The sequence below is a fragment of the Asparagus officinalis genome, chromosome 3 (genome assembly GCF_001876935.1).
Source record: "Asparagus officinalis chromosome 3, Aspof.V1, whole genome shotgun sequence".
Lineage (NCBI taxonomy): Eukaryota > Viridiplantae > Streptophyta > Magnoliopsida > Asparagales > Asparagaceae > Asparagus > Asparagus officinalis.
The window spans coordinates 12,407,399-12,429,640 of record NC_033796.1 but is presented as its reverse complement, the minus strand read 5'-3'; the positions used below and the strand labels follow the sequence as shown (position 1 = coordinate 12,429,640).

Below are 22,242 nucleotides of genomic sequence, written 5' to 3'. Positions count from 1 at the left end.
AGAACTAACGCATTAAATAAATTAGAACTAATATGATACCAAATAGAACTACCACTAGAGAAGCTAGAACTAACACATCATCAAGTAGAACTAACATGGTGTTTAGACCATCAAGTACGCTAGAAATAACGCATTACATAAATTAGAGCTAACACGATACCAGTTAGAACTAACACTGGAGAAGGTAGAACTAATATAGCATAAATTAGAACTAACATGACGTTTAGACCCAACACTTACGCTAGGAATATCACATTAAATAAATTAGAACTAACATGATACCTGTTAGAACTGACACTGGAGAAGCTAGAACTAACACATCATCAAGTAGAACTAACATGGCGTTTAAAACCAACAATTACGCTAGAACTAACAACTTAAATAAATTAGAACTAACACGATATCTGTTAGAACTAACACTGGAGAAGCTAGAACTAATATGGCATAAATTGAAACTAATATGATGTTTAGACCCAACATTTACGCTAGAACTAACGCATTAAATAAATTAGAACTAACACGAGCTAGTAAAAATTAGAACTAACATGAGCTAGTAAAAATTAGAACTAACATGAGTTGCGATAGAACAAACATGAGCTAACTCTAGTTATTTATGCCATTTTTTAAATTCTATCATAAGTTAACTCATGTTAGTTCTAACTTATTTCAAGTTAGTTCTAACTTATTTCATGTTAGTTCTAATGGTAAGTAAGAGCTAACTTTAAGTGGAACTAACATTAATACTTTGGTTACTTAGTCTAGTGGTAAAGCTTGGTAATTTGGAGAGGAGGTCAAGAGTTCCAAACCCCTACACCTACAATATATATTTAAAAGTTTTTGATTGGGCATTGGGCCTGGGGGCTCTTGGGCTCTCTGTTAGTTCTAACTAATTTTATGTTGGTTCCAACTTGTTAGTTCTAACTCACTTAAAGTTAGTTCTAACTTACTCTTTGTAAGTTCTAACTCACTTAAAGTTAGTTCTAATTTGCTCTTTGTTAGTTCTAACTTGCTCTTTGTTAGTTCTAAAGTTAGTTCTAACTTGCTCTTTGTTAGTTCTAACTTGCTCTTTGTTAGTTCTAACTCACTTAAAGTTGATTCTAACTTGCTCTTTGTTAGTTCTAACTCACTTCATGTTAGTTCTAGTTCTAATTTATGTTAGTTCTAACTCGTTCTTTGTCTAACTCACTGCATGTTAGTTCTAGTTCTAATTCATGTTAGTTCTAACACACTACATGTTAGTTCTAGTTCTAATTCATGTTAGTTTTAGGCTCTTGTGCTCTTTGTTAGTTCTAACTCATTTTATGTTGATTGTAACTCACTTCATGTTAGTTCTAGTTCTAATTCATGTAGTTACTTTCACAAATATAAAATCTATAGACAATTGGGAGTACACAAGCTCATACCTGATATAGTTACTTTCACCATCCTTCTCAAGGGAATGGTTGTGCAAGGAATGTTGAAGGAAGCAGCAATAATTTTCTTTCAAATACTAAAGAGGGAATTTATGCCAGATGCCGTAGCATACTGTAGTTTAGTCGATTGCTTGTGCAAGCATGGCAATCTAATTGCTGGGTTTAAACTTTATAGAATAATGCTTAAAAATGGTGTTCATCTTGATATTGTTGTTTATAATGTTCTCATAAAGAAGGTGGACAAAACTAACATGGCAGCGAACAGAACTAACGTAGGAGATAACAAAACTACCATGAAAGTGGGTAGCACTAACGTAAGAGATGACAGAACTAACATGAAAGCTGGTAGAACTAACAGTCCAGTCCTTAGAATTAACAGTCCAGCCTTTAGAACTAACATTTCAGCCCTTAGAACTAACATTCCAGCCCTTAGAACTAACATTTATAGTTCTAATTTTCCTTGTCCCCCCTTTCAAATTCACATGTTCTTAGATTCTTTAGTCGACTTTTAATCATATTGTCTTCAATTTTTAGCTAAATGTCGATATGCCTGAAGATTCAATGTGAGCTTTTGAAAATTTCTGCTGTTAATCTCTTATACAGAACTCTGTCAATCACCAAATCACATAAGAAAAAAGCATTAAAGAAAAACCCAAACCGCTGTTCAAGAATCCAAGGAGATCCCATTTCAATTAAATGAAAGAGAAAAACTACAAAAACCCAATATTGACTCCCTTCATAAATTACAAGAAAACAAGAGCACTATCTTGATTAAAACATTGATTTGGGTAAATATATTCCGTAACTTAGAAAGGGGAGAGCAACGATGCATCAGACCAAAGCTCCAGGCTCCGTCAGCTCGCAGGTCCTACCGGACCATGTTCCGTGTTTGTTGTTGAACCCGCGTTCACGAGCTGTTTCCAAGATGACTTCCCGACATTCGACTCCATGACCACCGTCCTCGCCTTCGCCTTCCACGACCTCCCCATGGTCTGATCATTTTCAGTGGCCATGACGGAAGTGAGAGAGAAGAAGAAGTTCAGAGATAGAGGGGGGGGGGGGGGGGGGGGTGGGGTTAAAGGGATGAGCGCAGTTACCAAGCTCAATCAAATCAAAGGGTAAATTTGTAACTTTTGTTGGATTTTTCTCATGATCCGATACTTTGGGGCCTTAACACAAATACAATGTGTATTTGGGACTTATACACATAGATCAGAATACAAGGGGATGAGTCACATGAACTTTCTAATTTTAGGGCCTGGACACATTTTTCCCTTGAATGATAGTTTTTTGAACACAGCCAATAAGAAAAGACGATAGATCTTAGTTATTTGAAAAGACCCAATAAGTAAAGACTGACAGATATTTTCATTTCTCATTTATATCTAATAAAACTACAATTATACCCTCAAAAATCAGAAACGTGGCCATATCAGTGTCTAGACTATAGATGCCTAACAAAATAATAAACTAGGCATTGTAGCTGTCAACTCATACAAATGCTAGCCGAGGCCAGAGAGCCTATCCTACCCAAAAAATGACGTGGAATTAAACATCGTGGACCCCAATCATTTCTCAAATTTGTTTTCAGTGCACAGCTTCAACAAAAATAAAAATCTAATAACAACACGGCTTGAAAATCACTTTTCGAATGGTGGTGTCAGGTTCATTCCCCAAATGATTGGTCCATGCACCTGCAAACTCAAACATCCCACAGGTGGTTATTTGCAAAAATCCCACTCAGAAAAAAAGAACGAAAAAGAAGGAGACAAGCCTTTTGTTGCAAAAAAAATCGTTTTGTCTTTCCCCAGAAAGTTTGGTCTTTTTTATCGAGGCATCGAGCTTGCTGCTATCACATTCTCTCTTTCAAAAGACTGTGATCGGATCCAAGGTTCTCTAATGGAGAACGAGATCTGTTGCTGATACTTGGAAGTGGTTACAGCCGTCTGATTGGATCGAGATCAGAGGGATCGAACGGCGGGGATCGATGCAGGCGAATGGGGAGCATAGGGTTCCGGTTTCGGCCGATACGAGGGGGAAGCACCGGATCTTCGCGGAGCTCAAGAGATTGGAACAAGAAGCTCGATTCTTGGAGGTAGTTCAAAATCTCTTAATTTTGAATTTTTAGTGAAGTTTTGTTTAGTGTAGTTTTTATGCCCTAATAATTGATGACTAAAAGTAGTTTCTTTTTAAGAGTTACCTACTGATTCCTTATCGAATTATGAATCTGCAGGAAGTGAACGATGAAATTGATGATTTACAGTTACATTGTCATTTATTTATTTTTAATTACAATTAAGCCTTGGATAACAATTTCGTGTAATTAACACAATTTCAAGATAGACTAAGTTCTCCAAAGCATTATTTGACAAAATAAACTTGTGCAGAGCAAGACTCCTCCTTTTTGTATTGACATTTAGAGCTATTTGGATGTCCTGTCCTCTAGCCTTTATTAGAGGCTGTTAATGATAGGTATCACAATTTACTTGATAAAAGAGGATTCTTTTTTTCTTTTTCTTTTTTGTATATGCATTAATATAGATCATATCTGTAGAGTCGAACAATCGTTAATGTGGAAGGAACTCCATGTCAAATTTATCGATAAAAGAGGATTTTTTTTTCTTTTTTCTTTTTTGTATGTTCTTTTGGCTAGTTATCTGTTTTCATGACATTGTTTTTCCTTATTTGTGCATGTTGAAATGGGCTTGCCAATACCTTTTGCAGGTGATATAGTGCTATGAATATGCATGCAAAATTTTACCTATTTGATGTTTAGGCGCATCATGGTTCAAAACTGGATAGCCTTACTGTTGCTAGTGGGATGTTCCCATAATAATACCAACACTGCCCTTTCATTCACGTCTGCCAATTCTCCAACATAGTTTGGTACTTAGTACTTTAAGATTGATTTCCCCAGGAGAATACCTAAGCAAGAAATGCAAAAGCTAAGAAGAGCTAAACAAAGTATTTTAAGGTACCTCATACTCAAACAACATAATTGTTTTTGTAGCCTTATATTATAACAGGAGGTTATTAGGTGAAATTCACCAATTAATTTTAGCTAATTTATCCTACATAACAAATACTAAAAGTAGCTCGTCGTACTTTACATTCCAGAATTTTCCTTATTTAGACCCATGCCCCAAACATCTTACACGTGTAGACCTGAAATGTAAATCTGGACGGTCAAATAAAATGTTAAAAAATTATAAAAGGGCTTGGTAATATATCTCTACCATCAGCATTCTTGATTTTCCTCTATTATACAGTAATATAGTGTTGTGGTCTTATATTTATTGTTAACCTATAAATTTGATGTCGTTGGAGTATGCTGTCTATAGTCTTATACTGAGTATGGTTATGATACATATCCTCTGTATTTGATGTGCCTATCCCACATATACCTCGCTGGACATTTGATATGCTTTGCTTTTGGTTGTGGTTCTTCATGTTCTCTACTCTTGCATAGCATGTGTTGCAAAAACAATCCATTCAAGTGTATTTATATGTCAACATATGTGGTCCCAGCAGGAAAAGGAATTCGTGCAGATTTTGGCATACATTACTAGTGTGCAATGACTACTATCAATAATTATTTAGGTGAGATTAGGTTTTGGCCTTAACTTTCATGCATCTAAGTTGTACTTACTTTGTCCACGCTGAAGATGTTTGGTTATCAATTATTCCCGGGATGTCTTTCTATTAAACACTAGAAGCTATTCAGATGAATTGGATTTTTCACCTGTCTTGATGGTCAAAGTGATTACGGGATTGAATTTAAGGTTCTCTAAGAGAATCCCATACATTATGGTTTGACCACTTCGGTAACTCGACCTATTGTGATGACCCTTGCACTGCTGCTCATTACTTATGGACCACTTCAAAGCTACTTGTTGAATGGTCAAAGGTTTCATTCACCAATTAAGGTGGGGGCACACATGTTGTTTGCTTCTTCTTTCTATGTTGCATACGAATAGATAAGATGTGGCAGCCAATTTTTAGGTGAAAGTGCACTTATAGCTGTGTTGGTGTCCACAATAACAAGTTATGGGGGAGAAAAATAAAATTTATTACCGAGATGGCACACGAAAGCATCTCCCCAAGGAACAGAAAAAACAGATCCAGAAACCTCATTCTGCTGTTCATGACAAACATTATGTTTAATTTGTCTTAAAGGTCACCCTATTGCTATCATTCCTTCACAATCATCATCATTGATAAAATTGTGTTGCATACGAAAATTTTGATTCTTATCACTACCAGCTAGAAGCTGCATGATCCCATAGTAACTTCTTGCTGTATAGCCCATCGTCACCGTTAACTTAGGTGTTCTATTAATTAACTTGATGCAGGAAGAGCTGGAGGAGCTTGAGAGAACAGAAAGAGTATCAGCTGCATTAGAAGAGTATGTACAAGAAAATAAGCATATCCTATCCCGTTAATAATAAAAGCACTTAAAAGTCCCCTACATATCTTCATCTGGATTTTACCCTTTGCTGTTTCATCAGATTGCTACAAAGAGTGGAAAGCAAGCCAGATCCGCTGCTACCAATGTAATATATATCCTTTCTATCAGTCTCGGTTGTGCCTGGTATCTTCATCATTTCCTCATTTTCATCTGTTTTTCTGTTTTCGCAGAACAACTGGGCCTACAAATCCCACTTGGGACAGGTGGTTCGAGGGACCTCAAGATATGCATGGATGCAAATGCTGGATACTCTGATACAATAAGAACCGAGGCTTCAAAGAAAAGTTTATTGTTTGCAATTATCTGTAGTGGGGACTTGAGAGGATGAACGAAAGAGAGATGGAGAAAGACGTGTACTTTCAAAAGGGTTGTGTTATTTCTTGCGGCATGTGTAAAATTCTTTTCAAACGAACAAAGTACAAGTTTCCTGGAACGTTGAAATTGAAATCATTCATGGAAAACACAAAAGGAATGCTTCTATTTATGCAACATCTGCAGATTTCTTTTTTCTGGCTTATCAAAAGCACAAACACATAATTTAGCTTTGCAGTATTGAGAGGAATACAAACGTCTAACAGTACAAAGTCACAGCCCCCCATCTAACCCGAAATTACGAACTCGTTGGCTTGCCCCCAACTTTTTCTGCTATCCATCCAAGGCCATCGTACAGCCCTTCGCCCTTGATAGCAGAGCAAGCTTGGATGTGCCAGTCGTGGTTCTTGATGCTATGGAGGGAGAGGGCGTCGGTGATCTCAGCTGGGGACATGGCATCCTTGAGATCCTGCTTGTTGGCAAAGACGAGCACCACCGAATGCTCGAGATCTCCATGTTGCAACAGCCTGAAGAGCTCGTCCTTCATGATGGAGATCCGAGCTCGGTCAGTGCTGTCTATCACGACAATGACGGCATGAGTTCCTCGGTAGTAGGTTGCCCATGAAGTTCTTAGTCGGTCTTGTCCACCTAAATCCCACACCTGAATGCAGCATTTATAAATACAGTGTTAGACATATGTCCATGCACAACTGAAGCTCCACAATGGTACGAAGTCAACGAATGTTATATCTTGTAACTATATGTTTGAAATTCCAAATCATGATATTCATAACTTGACACACGGATGCCTCCCCGAAGTTATTATATAAACATTATTTTAGCTTTTGGAACTTCCATAAAAGTTACGAAAACAGGATTCGAACTTTGCCCCTACAGAAAAGTCATTCTTCTGTAATTTAATGTTCTGTCAATTACTCCACACCCTGCCATATTGGACTTCTATCCATCCTGAAAGTCCTTGACCTGGATCAACCAGCTTTGGATGTATTACTATCAAGAAGCCAATAATTTCCGTGTTAAAAAAAAAGGAACGTAGGATGCCTACTTCTACAGTAAACTTGTCAAACGGTCTACAGCTTTATACAGAAAATCACTTTAAGACATCTCTTCTAACTGCAGTCGTTTGCAAATTTGACCAAGTTCAGCTTATTTGAGATGTCAGTAATGGCATCTGAAGGACACAGAATTAAGCGTCCTCCATATAATATGCGAATACCTGTACTATAGGTGAACCTACTACCACTCACACAATAATATCTTGCGTGACTGGCTAACAAGTCACCATCCTAAGCTTCATTGGATCCTTTCAAACAACTGATATTTAGCAGCAAAATACAATTGATAGTCTTGCTGCACTAGAGTAATTAAATAGATCTAGACATATGCCGCAGTCAGCGACAGTGAACTATCAAATTTAGGCCAAACTTCAAATCGTAACTAAATGCATGTCCTTTATCAAATTATTTAAAATAGCTACTTCTAGAGTTCTTTTTATTAATTCAATAAAAAGTAATTCACTAAAAAAACATATAATGATCTGATACGCTTTAGTTTTTTCTTCTAATTTCTTTTATCGGCTTCTACAAGAGCAATGGGTTTCTATATATTAGGATACATCTAGTCAGATTTTTCATACTTGCGCCATCATATGGATCAAGCTGACAAACGATTCTACTTGTAGATGTACCACAGGAACCAAATTCTCCGACTTCACATATTGTTTCATTGGAACAATTTGCTAACATGTGAATGAACACTCTAGACAAAACCAGAATTTAGTTTCTTATGATTTGTTGCAACCCTCTTGACTCCTATAACTGCACCTGCTAAACACTGTGGGTGCAAATTTGTAAAAAGAGTATTCCAAACCACATTATTTTGAATGTGATTAGAATATAGAAATATATCCAAATCTACATATTGATTCATTTTGGATTAGGATAGAGAAATATAATTGGCAGATGCAATCAGATATTTAATGGATATCCATCTCTAAGCGAGCAAATCTGGAAGCAGTGTGCTCTGTTAAGAACTTGCTCCACATATATTTCTACAGATTGTGTTCTTATCATTTCTATTCTCAAATGATATCAGAAAGTTTTGCAAATATTGTAGAAATTCCATTCTCATTGAGATTAGTATCTTATTTTGAAGAAAAAGAAAAGACCAAAATATCACAATTTACGATCAATTCATTCAAAAATTCCCTTTTTAGAATTGCATCATACAAGTTATCCCGTCAACATAATTAGCTCAATGATAATTATAGGAAATTAACTTTAGAAACTACAATTTACTAAAAGATGGATTAATGGATAGTGCATAGGAATTTCATCCAATATAAATACCCACTATCACATTCAGATAGTCGATAATTTCGTCCCTATTACGATACCCACTAGATATCACATTCAAATATTATCTGAACTCAACCTATACACATCTAATTAAAAACTGGTCAATAATCTCAACGTTAATTCAGATATCTGTCAAAATTGGACATCAATCTTTCAGACAGTGGTATTTGCAGTATCGTCTCCACTTGTGACCCCATCCTCTGGATGCTCAAAGAGGCAGCTTTGATGGCTGCACTCTGACAGGCTACACTAAGCCAATCTAACTTACCTCCAACTAAATCATATTTCTTCCTACCAACTATGTTATCCAGTTAATGAAGTCCAATCCATGAAACACTATATGGGAAATAACTTTAGATGCTATGATAATTTACAATATTTCCTCCATTTATGGCCCTACAAGACTGGACACACAAAGAAACAGTTGACTGCTGCTCTCCTGAAAAGCTAGACCAGGCCAGTCTGATTGACCTCCATTTAAATCATATTTCCTACTAGCACCTATTTTATCCAGTTAATCAAGGTCAAACCACGAAACACTATATCAATGTTTACAATATCAGATATCAGGAAAATATCGGATGGACAAAATTCACATCGGATTGCAGATATTGGGAAAATATCGGGGACATGTGGTGAATATCGGAATGCCATAATGGATGTTTGCATATATAATATAATGCAAATGCAATCTCAACATATCTAATGAAATCTAAGCATATAAAATGTAAATAATATATGTTTAGGATCAGTAATCAACCTTATAAAGCAAACAAAAGTACAAATCAATATTGCAAAATTTCGTCTGATTTTTTCGTAGGCCGAAATATCATTTGATATAATAGAAAATTCATGATATCTCGCCCAAAAATTGCCAAACACGGTATAATGTTTTGCGACAAGCCATATTAATAGGATATATCGACCAACATATCAGCTAATATATTGACCATGTTGAGGATATATCCTCCAAAATAGTAAAAAAGCGGTAAAGGATATTTAAAGACCATATTGGTTGCGGAAAGTCCTATAAAATGATATATCGGGTGGCATATCAGGCCATGTCGGGGATATTTAAAACAATGCACTATATATAGGTGATAAACTCAAAAGGCACTAGAAATTGATAATACAAGTACAAAGGGAAGTATCGAAACGAATGGATAGCAATCATAGAGAATAATACATGATGGCAAGTCAAGCAATGAAAGGGTTATTTTTCATTTAAGTTCCTGAGTTCAAGATCTCTTTATGGTGAAGACAAAGGGAGCTACTTATACAATTGTAATCATATCCAACCAAAGCCGTCCAGGAACGAATGAAGAAAACCAAATCTAAGGGTCCAACATTAAATTCTTACAGATAGGTGATTCGTTAATTCTATCTGCAAACTCATTAGCTAAATTTACTTTCATTACTGATTTATCTACTTCTTCTTAACTAAAGGAGAAAACTATGAACAGTAAATCATTGTTGGACCAATCACAAGGATTTGCCAACTCAGCCGAAATTCCCCTTTAAAAAATTCAACAAGGACCAATCAGATTCCTTGAAAAAAATCCAACTCATCATCTCCGTACTCTCTCTCTCTCTAAAAACTTCCCTTTTACAACTCGCGTTCTCCTTGAAAAAAACTTCCCACAACCCACGTTCTCCTTAGAAAAAACTCCCCACGTTCAAATACCCGTTTTTTTATCCTAAGCATGTGAATAAATCCTTCGCCAAATTTCATATGGAAACCGATAATAACGTTAAAGTTCCAATCTTTTTCCATCAATTCGAACAAAAATCAGGGGAGTAAAAAGATTCTCACCTCCTATCTCCTTCGCCGCCTCCTTCACGTACGCGACGAGAGCCTCCTTGGCCTCCGTAGCGCTCTCCCTCCTCCTCCTCAACTGCTTCCTAAGCGCCCTACTCCCGACGCCTCCTCCATCATCTGCCCCCCTCGCCCTCAACCTCTCCGAAACCAACCCCTTCGCCTCCGAAAACTCCAAATCCCCGACCCGACAGTTCCAAACCCTGTCACAGCATTGAAGAACTCCCCTAACTCCCCACCACCCCTCAGCATTCTCGCCGTGAGATCGACGGCGACGCAGCAGTAGGCGAGCTGGAGGGAGCGAGAAGGGGAAGGGGTCAGTCTTCGGTCGCGATCGAGTTGCTCGATCATTTCGAGGGTGTCTAGGGTTTGGTAGGAGGTGGCGACGGAGACTCCGGCGGAGAGGCGGCGGAGGAGGAGGGATTTGAGGAGGCGGAGGAGAGGGACTGGGAGGGATCGCTCAAAAGATGGCTGATTTCATCTCTAATCATCAGCAGAGATTAAAAATTCCCCTTTCGCAGCCAATTTAAGGTAAATTGGGGGTTTTTGTTGAAACGAAAATTTTGCTGTTCTATTTATACATGAAAATGTTACACATTAAAAGTGTTTGTGAGATTAATAAATTAATTAAATAGTTGCAAACACTAATCTAATCTGTGATGGTATGTGATGGTCTGTAATATGTGATTTGGTTAAAATGATATAAGATGTGGGTAGTTTAAGCCCTAATTTCAACAAGGATCTTATATGTTATCTATATAAGTTTTTGATTCATTATATGTTGTTTTTTCTGTAATTCAACTGTTGGAAGATTGGTTCTAGGGTCCTTTTGGCTTGATTTGGGGCATGTGAAGATTTCAGAAACTATTATGACGAAATGTATGTAAACATTGAATTATTTGAAAGTCTTTTGACTTAAACTATTGGATTTTAGCCCCGTTTTCACAAATTTGTAATTAGAATTGTTACTACTTCAGTGAGTCTATTGAACTTTTATTGTTTGTTGGTTACTATTCTTAATTGATGCAGATCGATAATTAGAGAGGCTGATCACAACAAATTTGTCATCAGATGGTATAATTTTTGTATCTTTTGCATTGTCGAATCCTTTGGGTTATCTATTACACAGTTCCTTATTTCTATAGTTTTTTTTGAATTTAACACAGTCAATAATAACGAATAAACAAAACAAAGATAAAAAATCTTTTATTTGTTTGATAACTTTCTTCATGTATTATTGTCTTATTCCAAGAATGTAATGAGATTGTTACCCTTCTATTTTCTTTAAATTGCTAATCACAGTGTACTTGGACTTTATGGTTATTGTTTGTTCTTATTGCTTCTTAATAGTGCTTGCATTGATTTGATAAGGAAGCTTTTGTTGGGAATTTTAGGTTTTGTATTAATTTTTACTGTTTGTTTGATTTATTTTCGTGATTATCTGTGTATATTGTTCAGGTGGTTGTATCCAATTCTCTGCGGTCCATTTGCTACTAGCTGGAATCACTTCATCTCCTAGATCAGTACGTAGATCACTACGTAGAAGTATTTCTCTCCTGGAATCACTTTATTTTGGTAACATGTTCAATATTTGCAGAAATTCTTTTAGAAACCGTGCTTTGCACGGGTCTAAATACTAGTTATAATAATTAAGAAGAATTGAGATGTAAAACATAATTGGGTATAATTTAAATTTTACCAGTGATCATGTCGTATAACCTTTTCCATAAATTTCTGTTTTATTTCATAAGAAGCCATATGACAAAGGTATATAATCAAATCATTTTGCTAGTTTATAGTAGACAAAGTAATAGCTGCAAGAAAGTTGCAGAATTAATGTAGAACGATAACTAAGATATAAGAATCTCTTTTCAATGAATATCATCCAGTCAAACAAATGGGCCAAATGCCTCCAGTTATTCTAGTACTCCCGCTCACATCTATTGCTCTACCTACTAAGTTTCTAACAATAATGGAATATATTTCCTTGTTCTTCATTACTATAATTCACACATAACAAGTGGCATACATCAACATTCTTATGGATATTTCTCATTGCTCGGCTAATCATGCATACTTCTAGTATAACATTAAGGGCTCATCATCTGCACAAGTTCTTGTAGGTATAAAGTCTCACTTGCTCATCTCTATTCAATATTCAAGACGATAACATCATTATACCAAAGAGATTGAACCAAGAGGTAATAATCTACAATGACTATTGGCAAATATCCAAGGACATGAGATAGATGAAAAGTTGTCTTCTAAAATACATCTAGATACAACAAGCTTTGGCCTTCTGGTATGAATGTGAAAATAACACTAGTAAGGCATGACTTAACCTACTACACCTAAAAAACCAGCTGAATTTCAAATCTGAGAGCCACGACTTCCAGTCAGGTTGTCATAATTTAAAATTTTCATACCCAACACAAACTAGCTTTCATGCTCTGGGCTTAAACCATGCTACTGTTCAACCTTGTTCCCTGCCTGAGGAGTAATTATGATTCTTACTCCTATTCTGCAACCTTCATTTAGATGCTGACCACATTCACAAAAAATTCCACAAGATTGTTGTTCTATGCACAGAGCAAATTATGTCAGGTCCCTTCTCATTATGGTCTTTTGAAACATTTAAACCCCACTCCACCCCCAAAAAAATAAAATAAAATAAAATAATAATAATAATAATAATAAAAGCTTGCTTTTGTCAATAAATAACTAATACTGATGGGATAAGAACAGTTGTGGGCATATGTTAAGTATCACCAATGATGATGATGCTGGATTTGGCATACTGAAGAAAAACATTTAGAAGTCAGTCAGGTTGATTTTTTAAAACCTCTTCCACATGAGTGTGATGTAACTTCTGAGCAATAAAGTGAAAACAATTATCTACAAAACCCCAAACCCCAGATTTTGTTCCAAATAAGAAGTCTCCTAGAATGATATTTCTATCAATCAAGAAAAATATGGAGTTGCTCCCCATGTTTCGCAGCTCCCAGATAAATCTTCCCAAGTTCTCTCAAAAGAAAAGGAAAAATGGGGATTACAAAGTTGTTGTTGATTCTACACCCACATTCCATGTATGGCATGATCCTTACAATATATCACTTGGCCATTAAATCAAACTCACTAATTCATGTTAAGCATCATGTTAGCCCTCTGGCTCCCTCTGTTGTCATGCCAAACAAATCACTGACCACACAACTTCGAATCCATCACCATGCACTTAATGAATGATTACCAAGTGGCTCAAAAAAATACTTTACAGCATACCTCATATTGATATTATCTTGTGATGCTCATCAAATAAAAGCACTACATTAGACTTATTTCTTCAATTCCGCATGATACGGAAGCAATGGATGTGACATTGAGCTTATTTCTGCAATTCCACATGACACGCAAGCAATGGATGTGCCAAACAGATGATGGTATTTTCATCTCAATCCTTCCAGAATCACGCGATGTCCCTCTTGTTTTGAAATGGTCTCTAAAAGGTTCCTAAAACTAAGGATTACAATGCTACATGAAATTTTATTGTTCACGAATAGATGCATATAGGCAGCGGTTCCTAAAACTAAGGATTACAATGCTACATGAAATTTTATTGTTCACGAATAGATGCATATAGGCAGCCAACTGCTAGGAAAACATTTGCATACAAACATGAAATTTTATTGTTCACGAATAGATGCATATAGGCAGCCAACTGCTAGGAAAACATTTGCATACAAGCAATCCAAAGAGACACATGTCAATATAAGCAAAGCTCCCAAGATGAGTTCGTCAAAAAATCTACAGAAAATACAGGACTCCCACTTATATAGTTATATTCACAATCAAACAATTCAAAGACACATTTCAATATAAACAAAGAGATAGAAGCCAAAGTCTTCATCCTATGACCACCAAAACATAGTTATATACAAAAATGTTTAACAGGACGAGAATTTTTATAATCAATGAGAAGTTGAATATATAGTTAGAGCCAAAAATGGACAATTATGGTGTCTGTCACAATCCTCATTTTTTATTTAATAGCTGAAGGTGAAAGAAGAAATAATTTCCAACAGAAAATGATCAATATTCCTTTGTCCAAAAATTATAAAGCATCTGCAGCTCTTCTACAACTAAAACAAACTCATTAAAGGCTATAATTCCCTTCAATCACTCATCAACAACTCACTAGATAACACCCTTCAAAATATCTATACTATTTCCATGTTAATCTAAACGCCTTCTGCCACACAGTGATTGTAATCTTTTCCATGACCAGCAGAAATTGTCGCAATCTTGAATCATCAACTTTTGTACTCCTACAGGTAGTCTTAATGGTCATAATGTAATCAGTCAATTATCTAAACTTGGTCTATTTACAGACTTGATTTGACATCAGTTTGAAAAACACAGACTGTGAAAGAGACGTATACCTATTCCAACAACTAAAAGAAATTCCTAGATCATCTCATCCCTCTAACTTTTAGAAAGAAATATAGAAAGTATAAGAATTTAACAATACAGTTAATATCCCTAACTCATAGAACTAAATATCTGGCCTGAGACTGAAATCTCTGTATGAACTCAAGGCAACAATAAGCATAATTTTTTTATACTAATTGTAGAAAAGTGCAAGACAATGAGAGCAGTTGTAGTCTATGATCCAAAGAGTCATAGGTTAGTCTACACACATCACTATAGTTATATGGTTGCCCTTTTGAAACCCTCAAGCATTAACACTTAGAACTGGTATTACGTTAACACCAAAATTAAAGTAGTTTATCATAATATCCATGAAACGTGCTTTTGCTTAGGTCCCTCTCTTTTTTCATTCCTCAAAACAAATTTAATTAAGATGCCCCTCAAAAGCAGAAGTGTAGGTGAAGAGTAAACATTAAGTCGAATATTCAACAATGCCTACACCATTGGATACATGACTAATATTGTCTTACTATATAACTATATGATATGATATGCAATCATCCATGAATAACAATAATACCACATAATCGGATAAATTAACCCTCTCTGAATTTCTGATATTGATATAAAGCACACAATAGAAACATATATTTAGGTGTTAAAACCAGTTTCCAGCCTTATAAGCATATTTCAACATAGTATTCAATTAGACCATTACTAACGCTTAATCTAAAAATCTAAATATATTATAATTAATAAGCGATAAAATGACAAACCTAAAACACCTTTTACAAGCTGAATAAGAGAAAAACAAAAGATAAACTAGGATACGAAACAAAAGCGTACTTGATCGAAACTTTAAATTACATTTATTTATTAAAGAAAAAAATGCGAAAAAACGATTGATTAATTTCAACTTGAACTCACATGCACCAATAATATCAAAGAAACAAAAGGAATAAATAATGAATTTCTCACCTCAAATCGAATATTCTTATAAACGAGCTCCTCAACGTTGCTCCCAACAGTAGGATTCGTGGTCACGACCTATCCAACGACCACGATCTTATACTCTTTTGCGGGGAACAACATAAACCAAAACCTCGACAAAAAAGCTCCCATCTTGGCAACAGATCCGAGATCAACTGCACAAAAGCAACCTATATTCCCTCAAATTTTCATTTAAAAACAAAAAATATATAAAAATAATTTCATAATTCGAATTCGATCAGATCCAGTTTGAGAAGCGATCGGACCTGGGAGATTAGAAATCGATCGTTCGAGCGGAAGAGAGGGCGAATCCTAGGTTTTCTCTGGTTTCAAGAAATGTCAAAAGGGGGAAAAAAGAAACCAGAGAAAACCCTAATTCGAAGGAAAGGAAGGAGAAGCGATTCCTGTTGCGCGTCGAGAGAAGAAAGAGGAGGAGAAAAGAAGAAATCTGAAGGACTTCGCCTCAAATAGATGCCGGGGACAGCGTGGCGTGCTGACGTGGAAACCGCAACGCGCATAGGCCTCTATTATTAGGGCTCTTTTCTTATTTATTTATTTATTTATCTTTTTTTAATGTTTTCGTGTCAAAGAATGGTTATTATTAATAGAGGTCAATATTTGTCAGCGGACTAAAATCATTCTGGAAGTCGAATTACGTGGACTGCCATCGTCTATCGAGATAAATAAACTTATTAATCAAAAGGTTTACAAGGATTCTAGAAAGAAACTTTTTTTTAAATCATTAGATAAAGATGGGTGTTGAAAGCAAAAAGAGAAGGAGAGAAATTTTTTGTTCTTAGGTTCATGAATTGAAAAAAAATACTCTTTTAGTATTAAAACCATCTTCGTAATGATAAGTTTATAAAGGTGGATATTCAATGTGAATGACTTGAGATCTCAATATGAATGAAAGCTAGGGGCACAACACACACGCACACAAAAAAAAAATCAAAATATTCAAAAGGGTAAATTGTAAAAAAAACCCTGAAATCCCCATACTCTATTAACTTCAAGTTTGGAATAATGTTTCTCTTATGAAAAATTCCCAAGGACCGAAAATATGAGACTAACAGGAGGGACAGGTAAGATGTCCCCCTCCTATTGCATAATGAGCTGGTCATTATCATTATGTAATAGGAGAGAGACATCTCACATGTCCCCCTGTTGGTCCCATATTTTGGGTCTCGGTAGCAAAGCTCTTCTCTTATTCATCCAACGCAAGTAATGATACATTGTTACGTCGCCTATTGAATAGGGATCCATCAATTGATTCAAAAGATCCGAAACAAGTCCGCAGTCAGATACAAGCATACATTTGAATTGGATACTATTTTCAGATAATAAGCTTTTACCCTGTAAAATAAAATAAATAAGCCCATTCACCGATTACTTGTGAATAGTACCTGAAATAAATTTTTACTGCATTTAATCCTGAAATCATTTCAGGAACAAAATGATTTGAGGATCTTAGCATCTCTGAACTCATTTCACAAAAAATACATGGGTGAAAACAAACCAGTCGATCAACAAACAAACAAAAGGAGAAGTTCTATATCACTTACATCGCCATTAAGTTCAAAATACAAACTTATCCCAAAAAACCTTGATTGCTTTTAGCAAACATGTACATGATATAGTACCAGAGCTGAAGAAGTAGCAAGAAACAAAAAGATCAAAATAGAAACTCGTTAATCTACAAATCCTTATATCCATGCCAACTTATACTACAAACTTAAAAAGAAAAAACAAAGGAGAACAGGAATTAACAGAGACTAATTATATATACCTGATATTCCTTATTATTGTAGGGTTTAATCAGATAGCAGGTTCCTCAGCTGAAGCAAATGTTCCTCATTCGAAATATGTAGCGACATTCTAAGATTCGTTAAAAGTGACTCCTGCTCCCAACTTAACGGACCAGAAGCATATAAAGCTTGCACAGTAGACTTATATGCATGTAGCTCCAACTCATGGACATTTGCAACCAAGCCATTTTCAAAAACATCTCGGTAACTTTTCTTTGATGCAGGTGAAGATGTTGTATCATCAAGAGGACTATATTCGGGTAGGTTGTTTCCACTACAACTAGCCACAGAGCATTCGATACTCTCTTCAATAATTGGTTGCATGAAGGTTTTACCTACCAAGTTATTAGAGAATGGTAAAGCATCTACCTTTCTCGGTTGTGCTCTTTTTATTGGAGGATAATATTCACCGACTTCGAAGGTACACATCCTTTTGCTGTTGTTTCCTCTCAATGCTGTGTCATCGAGGAGTGAACTACCGTGAAAGTTTATATTCCTGTTATTGGTTCTCTCCGCCTGAAATGAGCAAACATAATCCTGTTTATGTTTTTGTCTAGTGCAAGCTTCTTCATATTTGAATCCATTTTCTCCAGAATCTATGTAAGTTTCGTATTTGGAGCTATTGTAAATTTCTTTATTTTCAAATGCCTGCAAGTTACAATTCTGTTTGATTAGAGAAGCGATAAGAAAGCATCTTAGAAGCAGATTAGCATAGAATTTCTGTAACAGAAGTAGGCTAATATGAAATACAGAAGTTTACAAATCACTCTCGACTCTGCCAAAAAAAATACTGCGTAAACTAATAGGGCCTATTTCCAATAGCAAACATAAAGCAGAGAACATCCAGAAGTTAAGATAAGCTGTTTTACCACATGAACATGACCTTGCTAAAGCTTGTGTTTGACTGCCTCAGCCTCCCATTAAACTCTGCTATATGTAAATTAAATAATGGTAATTTAATGTGAATTCTGCTTTGGCATTTGTTTGGATATGAAGTAACCGTACAACTATGAATTCAGTGCCTAGGCAATCACATTGCATACACATAAGCTTGTTTGACATCCTTAGGGTGCACAACAAGTGAAAGCTAAAAGAGGTAAAAGATATAGGTACTGAAACAGTTATGGGATTTTGTTTTCTTTTTTTTTTTCTGTTTATTTGTTATTTCCCATACCTGCATGGAGAGCAAGCTTCTGAAAATGTTGGCTGTGTTCTGGCAAAAACTACTAATGCACACATAAGTTCAGAATTTATTCATCTTCTTGATTCAAAACTTACTGTGGTTTTATTAAACACTGCCTACTTCTGTCATGATTTATCTGAATGTTTTCATTTTTAGTTGACATTACGATTCAACTAATTTTGGCTCACTTCCAGTATTGCAGGTATTCTCTATGCTTATAACAAAATTGCAAACACCATAAAAATTAATCTCATTCAGATGAATCTGAGATGTCTTGAGATGTAAACAGCATTTTCATTGTTGTGATGTAATTAGCATTTTCATTGTTGTTTAAATTCATCTGCATAGTGGTCCCTTCTGGTCTACCTTATTCAATGATCGAGAGTGCCTTTCAACATGCCCGAACCTTGTTGAGTGAAGGCTAATGAAGGACTAACTACCAGATAAAGGCTAATGAAGGACTAACTACCAGATAAAGTCACATCAAAGAGAACAGAAGTATGACTTTGCAATTTGATATTCGCTTACGCCTCGTTTGGTACGCGGGAATGAACTCAAATGAGAATGGAATGGAAGAAGAAATTGAATGAAATTAATGTGAGAATGAAATAGTCATTCTCATTCTCACGTTTGGGTGTAATTTATAAAATGAAGTGAGAATGAACATATTTTAAAATTATATATTTTATTGAGTCTCATTTAAGTGGGAATGCTCATACCGTTTCATTTCATTGGGAATGTTCATTTCCACATAAAATGAGAATTGATGAGATGTGGGAATGAGCATTCCAACTTCAAAAAAGATGGTGTGTTTGGTAGGAAGGAATGAGAAGTGGGAATGATCATTCCATTCCACCCCATTCCCGCGTACCAAACGAGACCTTAAGGAATACATGTGACACTTAATTCCCTTAAATATTCGCGAGAATGAAGGTTAAGAGGGAATACAATCTCAACAATAGATTGAACCTGCCATAATAAAACTGAAACTTGACCAAAACAAACCCCCTCCGTGCCCCACCTTCTCTCTTCTTTTGTCTATTATAAAAAGACCATGCCATAACCATCAGTACTTTGGTTAGTTGCCCGTTATCATGGTTCTTCATAATCATGGTTTTTCATCTCACCTAAAAAGCATGATCAGATAATGGCTTTCACTAATAAGTGTGATCACATATGTGTAAGGTGAAATATTCAGGAACATATGATTGACTAAATCTTGAATGTATACATCACCAGTACCTATAGACGATACAATTGTTTCCAGATTGAAACTTTTTTGCACAGGAACATTAGCGGAGATTGCATTTTTGTCAAAAGGATGTAAAATAACAAGCATAAATGAGATCCAGAAAAGTATGCACCACAAGCATGAGTCATAACAAAAATGTGTGCTTCTAAGATACTTAATTGGTTAGTGACAGGAATGTGTGAAGGGAGTTTGCATCAAAACAGGCATAAGGAAAGCCTGACAATCTAGAAGAAAAGCTTGATATTCTCTAAGTTAACGTATGTTGCTATCTCCCCCTTCCGGGAACACAAGACATAAGGGAGAGGGAAAAAACAATGAGGAACTTGAAGGAATAGAGAACCATACAGTGAACGCATATAAGAGTATAAGATCATTACGATCAATGGCTCGACGTCGTGGGCCTGTTTGCATAGACTAAGATATGAGCCGTGTGCAATTATCTTTTCTTCCCATGTTCTCCACAAAATATGATAAGCACCGGTTTTTGGTGGCGTCCAACAACACAATAATTTTGATGATAAATACAAGCAGCTTACTTTCAATGAAACTGAATAATCAGTCAAACAATCAAACATAAAGAACTAATTCAATAAAAAGGTAAAAAAAATCATATATCAAAAGAAAAGTTCTACACATCTAAACTGCAGGAACAAAAGGAATTAAAGATTGAAATCATCAGGCTCAGTATGTATACCTTCCCAAGCGATATCCATCTATTATTACGCCAAGCTTGCCGAACTCTTAGATCAGAGACATGAAACTTCTTAAGCTGGATGGAGCCAAACAATCTAACAACACAACAATTATCCCTGAAAATCTTTGCAATCTTTCCAACCCTCCAACAGCAAAGATCAAAGGCCTCCGCAATATCACCAACAGCCCAACTCTCCCCTTCGTTCACAAGCAGAGGGCATGGCCTAATATCTTCTTCAGGCACTTTCTCTATCATAGGCTCCCCTTTGCTTGTCAGACAAAGCTCATATCTAACAGTGTACATGTTTCCAACTTTGGATAAAGTTCTTGCAGGAAACCAAGAGCCATAAGCTTCCTTTTTATTTCTCAGCACCTCAACCCTACTCCCTTCTTTGAACCTCATGATCTACAAATACAAAACCAAATTTAATTCTAGAGAATATTGAATATATACTAGTCAGATGAAAAATGATAAAAGTACCTGAAACAAACTGTTTCTACTGAGGTTTTAATTAGGTGAGAATCTGTGAGAACTCCTAGAAACCTGAAAAATGATGTATCATTCATGAAAATTTGTCTAACATTTCAAGAAACTTACTAAAACAGCAGATTTCAAGAAATTTCAATAATACTAATCCATACCAATCTTGATAAAAGGGCATGGACTAGAATAAAGATTGCAGCTTTGAGGAATTGGAATCAAAAGCAATAGGGGTTGATATCTGAACATTGTATAGCTTAAGAGTGTAAACCACAAAAACCATTGACCAACACTCTAACTATACATGAAACTATTAAAAAAGACCAAAAAAGTTTCAAAATGTAAAAATTCAAACGGCATAAAAAACGGGAAGGAAAAAAAAAAACAGAATCAAACAGGTGTACTACCTTATGGAATAACAAGATCTTCAGCAGCTTTTAGCCCATTTTATCAAAAACCCATCAACTATCTCAATCCAAACAGGGAACCCAAATAAAATTTTGGACTAAATACCATGAAAAGCAGTAAATCTACAAGTTTGCATTTTCTAATTTTTCCCAAAAATTAAGACAAAAGCAATTAATTAATTAATTTCAAGAGGTACTGACCTTTGGGGGAAATTTGGCAGACTGTATCAGCGGTTAGGAACGAATTCCACGCCTTTGTTTTGGCGGTGGGGACCACCAATCTCAAGAAAACGGCGTGCTGGTTTCTTGAACAAAAAAGAAAATTTAATGAATCAATTTTTTTATTATAAGTTTGTATGTTTTCCTCGGAGCTTAATTTGTAATTAATTTGGTTAATTAATTAACTAATGTTTATTGCTCAAAGGTTGCTATAGCGATAGTACAGATCAGCAAAGGGGTGAAAGAGATGCCTAACACTGAATCCAACGGTGAAAAGATGGCGGGGTCCACAGATGATTACGGATAAGCACATTGCTACTCTTTTTCTTATTTTTCAATAGGTTTTTTGAATTAGTCCCGTAAATCTCTAATCTTCTTTGGCATTAGCCCTCAAGTTCTGA

General features: G+C 35.7%; 3 protein-coding genes across 8 annotated transcripts; 1 reads left to right on the top strand and 2 right to left on the bottom strand.

The window, feature by feature from the left end:
* On the top strand, positions 3,184 to 6,371 carry LOC109833030 (guanine nucleotide-binding protein subunit gamma 1). Its single transcript, XM_020400567.1, has 4 exons — positions 3,184 to 3,507; positions 5,765 to 5,817; positions 5,921 to 5,965; positions 6,051 to 6,371. The coding sequence occupies exons 1-4, from the start codon at positions 3,400 to 3,402 to the stop codon at positions 6,133 to 6,135; spliced, it is 291 nt and encodes a 96-aa protein (XP_020256156.1). The 5' UTR covers positions 3,184 to 3,399; the 3' UTR covers positions 6,136 to 6,371.
* On the bottom strand, positions 6,331 to 16,248 carry LOC109833029 (ADP-ribosylation factor-like protein 5). The gene is given in 3 exon segments (XM_020400566.1): positions 6,331 to 6,853; positions 15,790 to 15,956; positions 16,068 to 16,248. Coding segments are annotated over 2 exon segments (507 nt in total). The 5' UTR covers positions 15,934 to 15,956; positions 16,068 to 16,248; the 3' UTR covers positions 6,331 to 6,490.
* LOC109833028 lies at positions 17,307 to 21,927 on the bottom strand. Of its 6 annotated transcripts, none has more exons than XM_020400562.1 (4): positions 21,824 to 21,926; positions 21,216 to 21,278; positions 20,736 to 21,140; positions 17,307 to 18,254 (listed from the first exon to the last, which is right to left on the bottom strand). In XM_020400562.1, exons 3-4 carry the CDS (start codon positions 21,135 to 21,137, stop codon positions 17,613 to 17,615), a joined length of 1,044 nt encoding a protein of 347 aa, XP_020256151.1. In that variant the 5' UTR covers positions 21,138 to 21,140; positions 21,216 to 21,278; positions 21,824 to 21,926; the 3' UTR covers positions 17,307 to 17,612. The 6 variants fall into 6 exon arrangements, with proteins under 6 accessions (XP_020256151.1, XP_020256150.1, XP_020256154.1 ...); XM_020400561.1 differs by lacking the exon at positions 21,824 to 21,926 and adding an exon at positions 21,623 to 21,809; XM_020400565.1 differs by lacking the exon at positions 21,824 to 21,926 and adding an exon at positions 21,377 to 21,590 and having other exon boundaries at positions 17,307 to 18,122.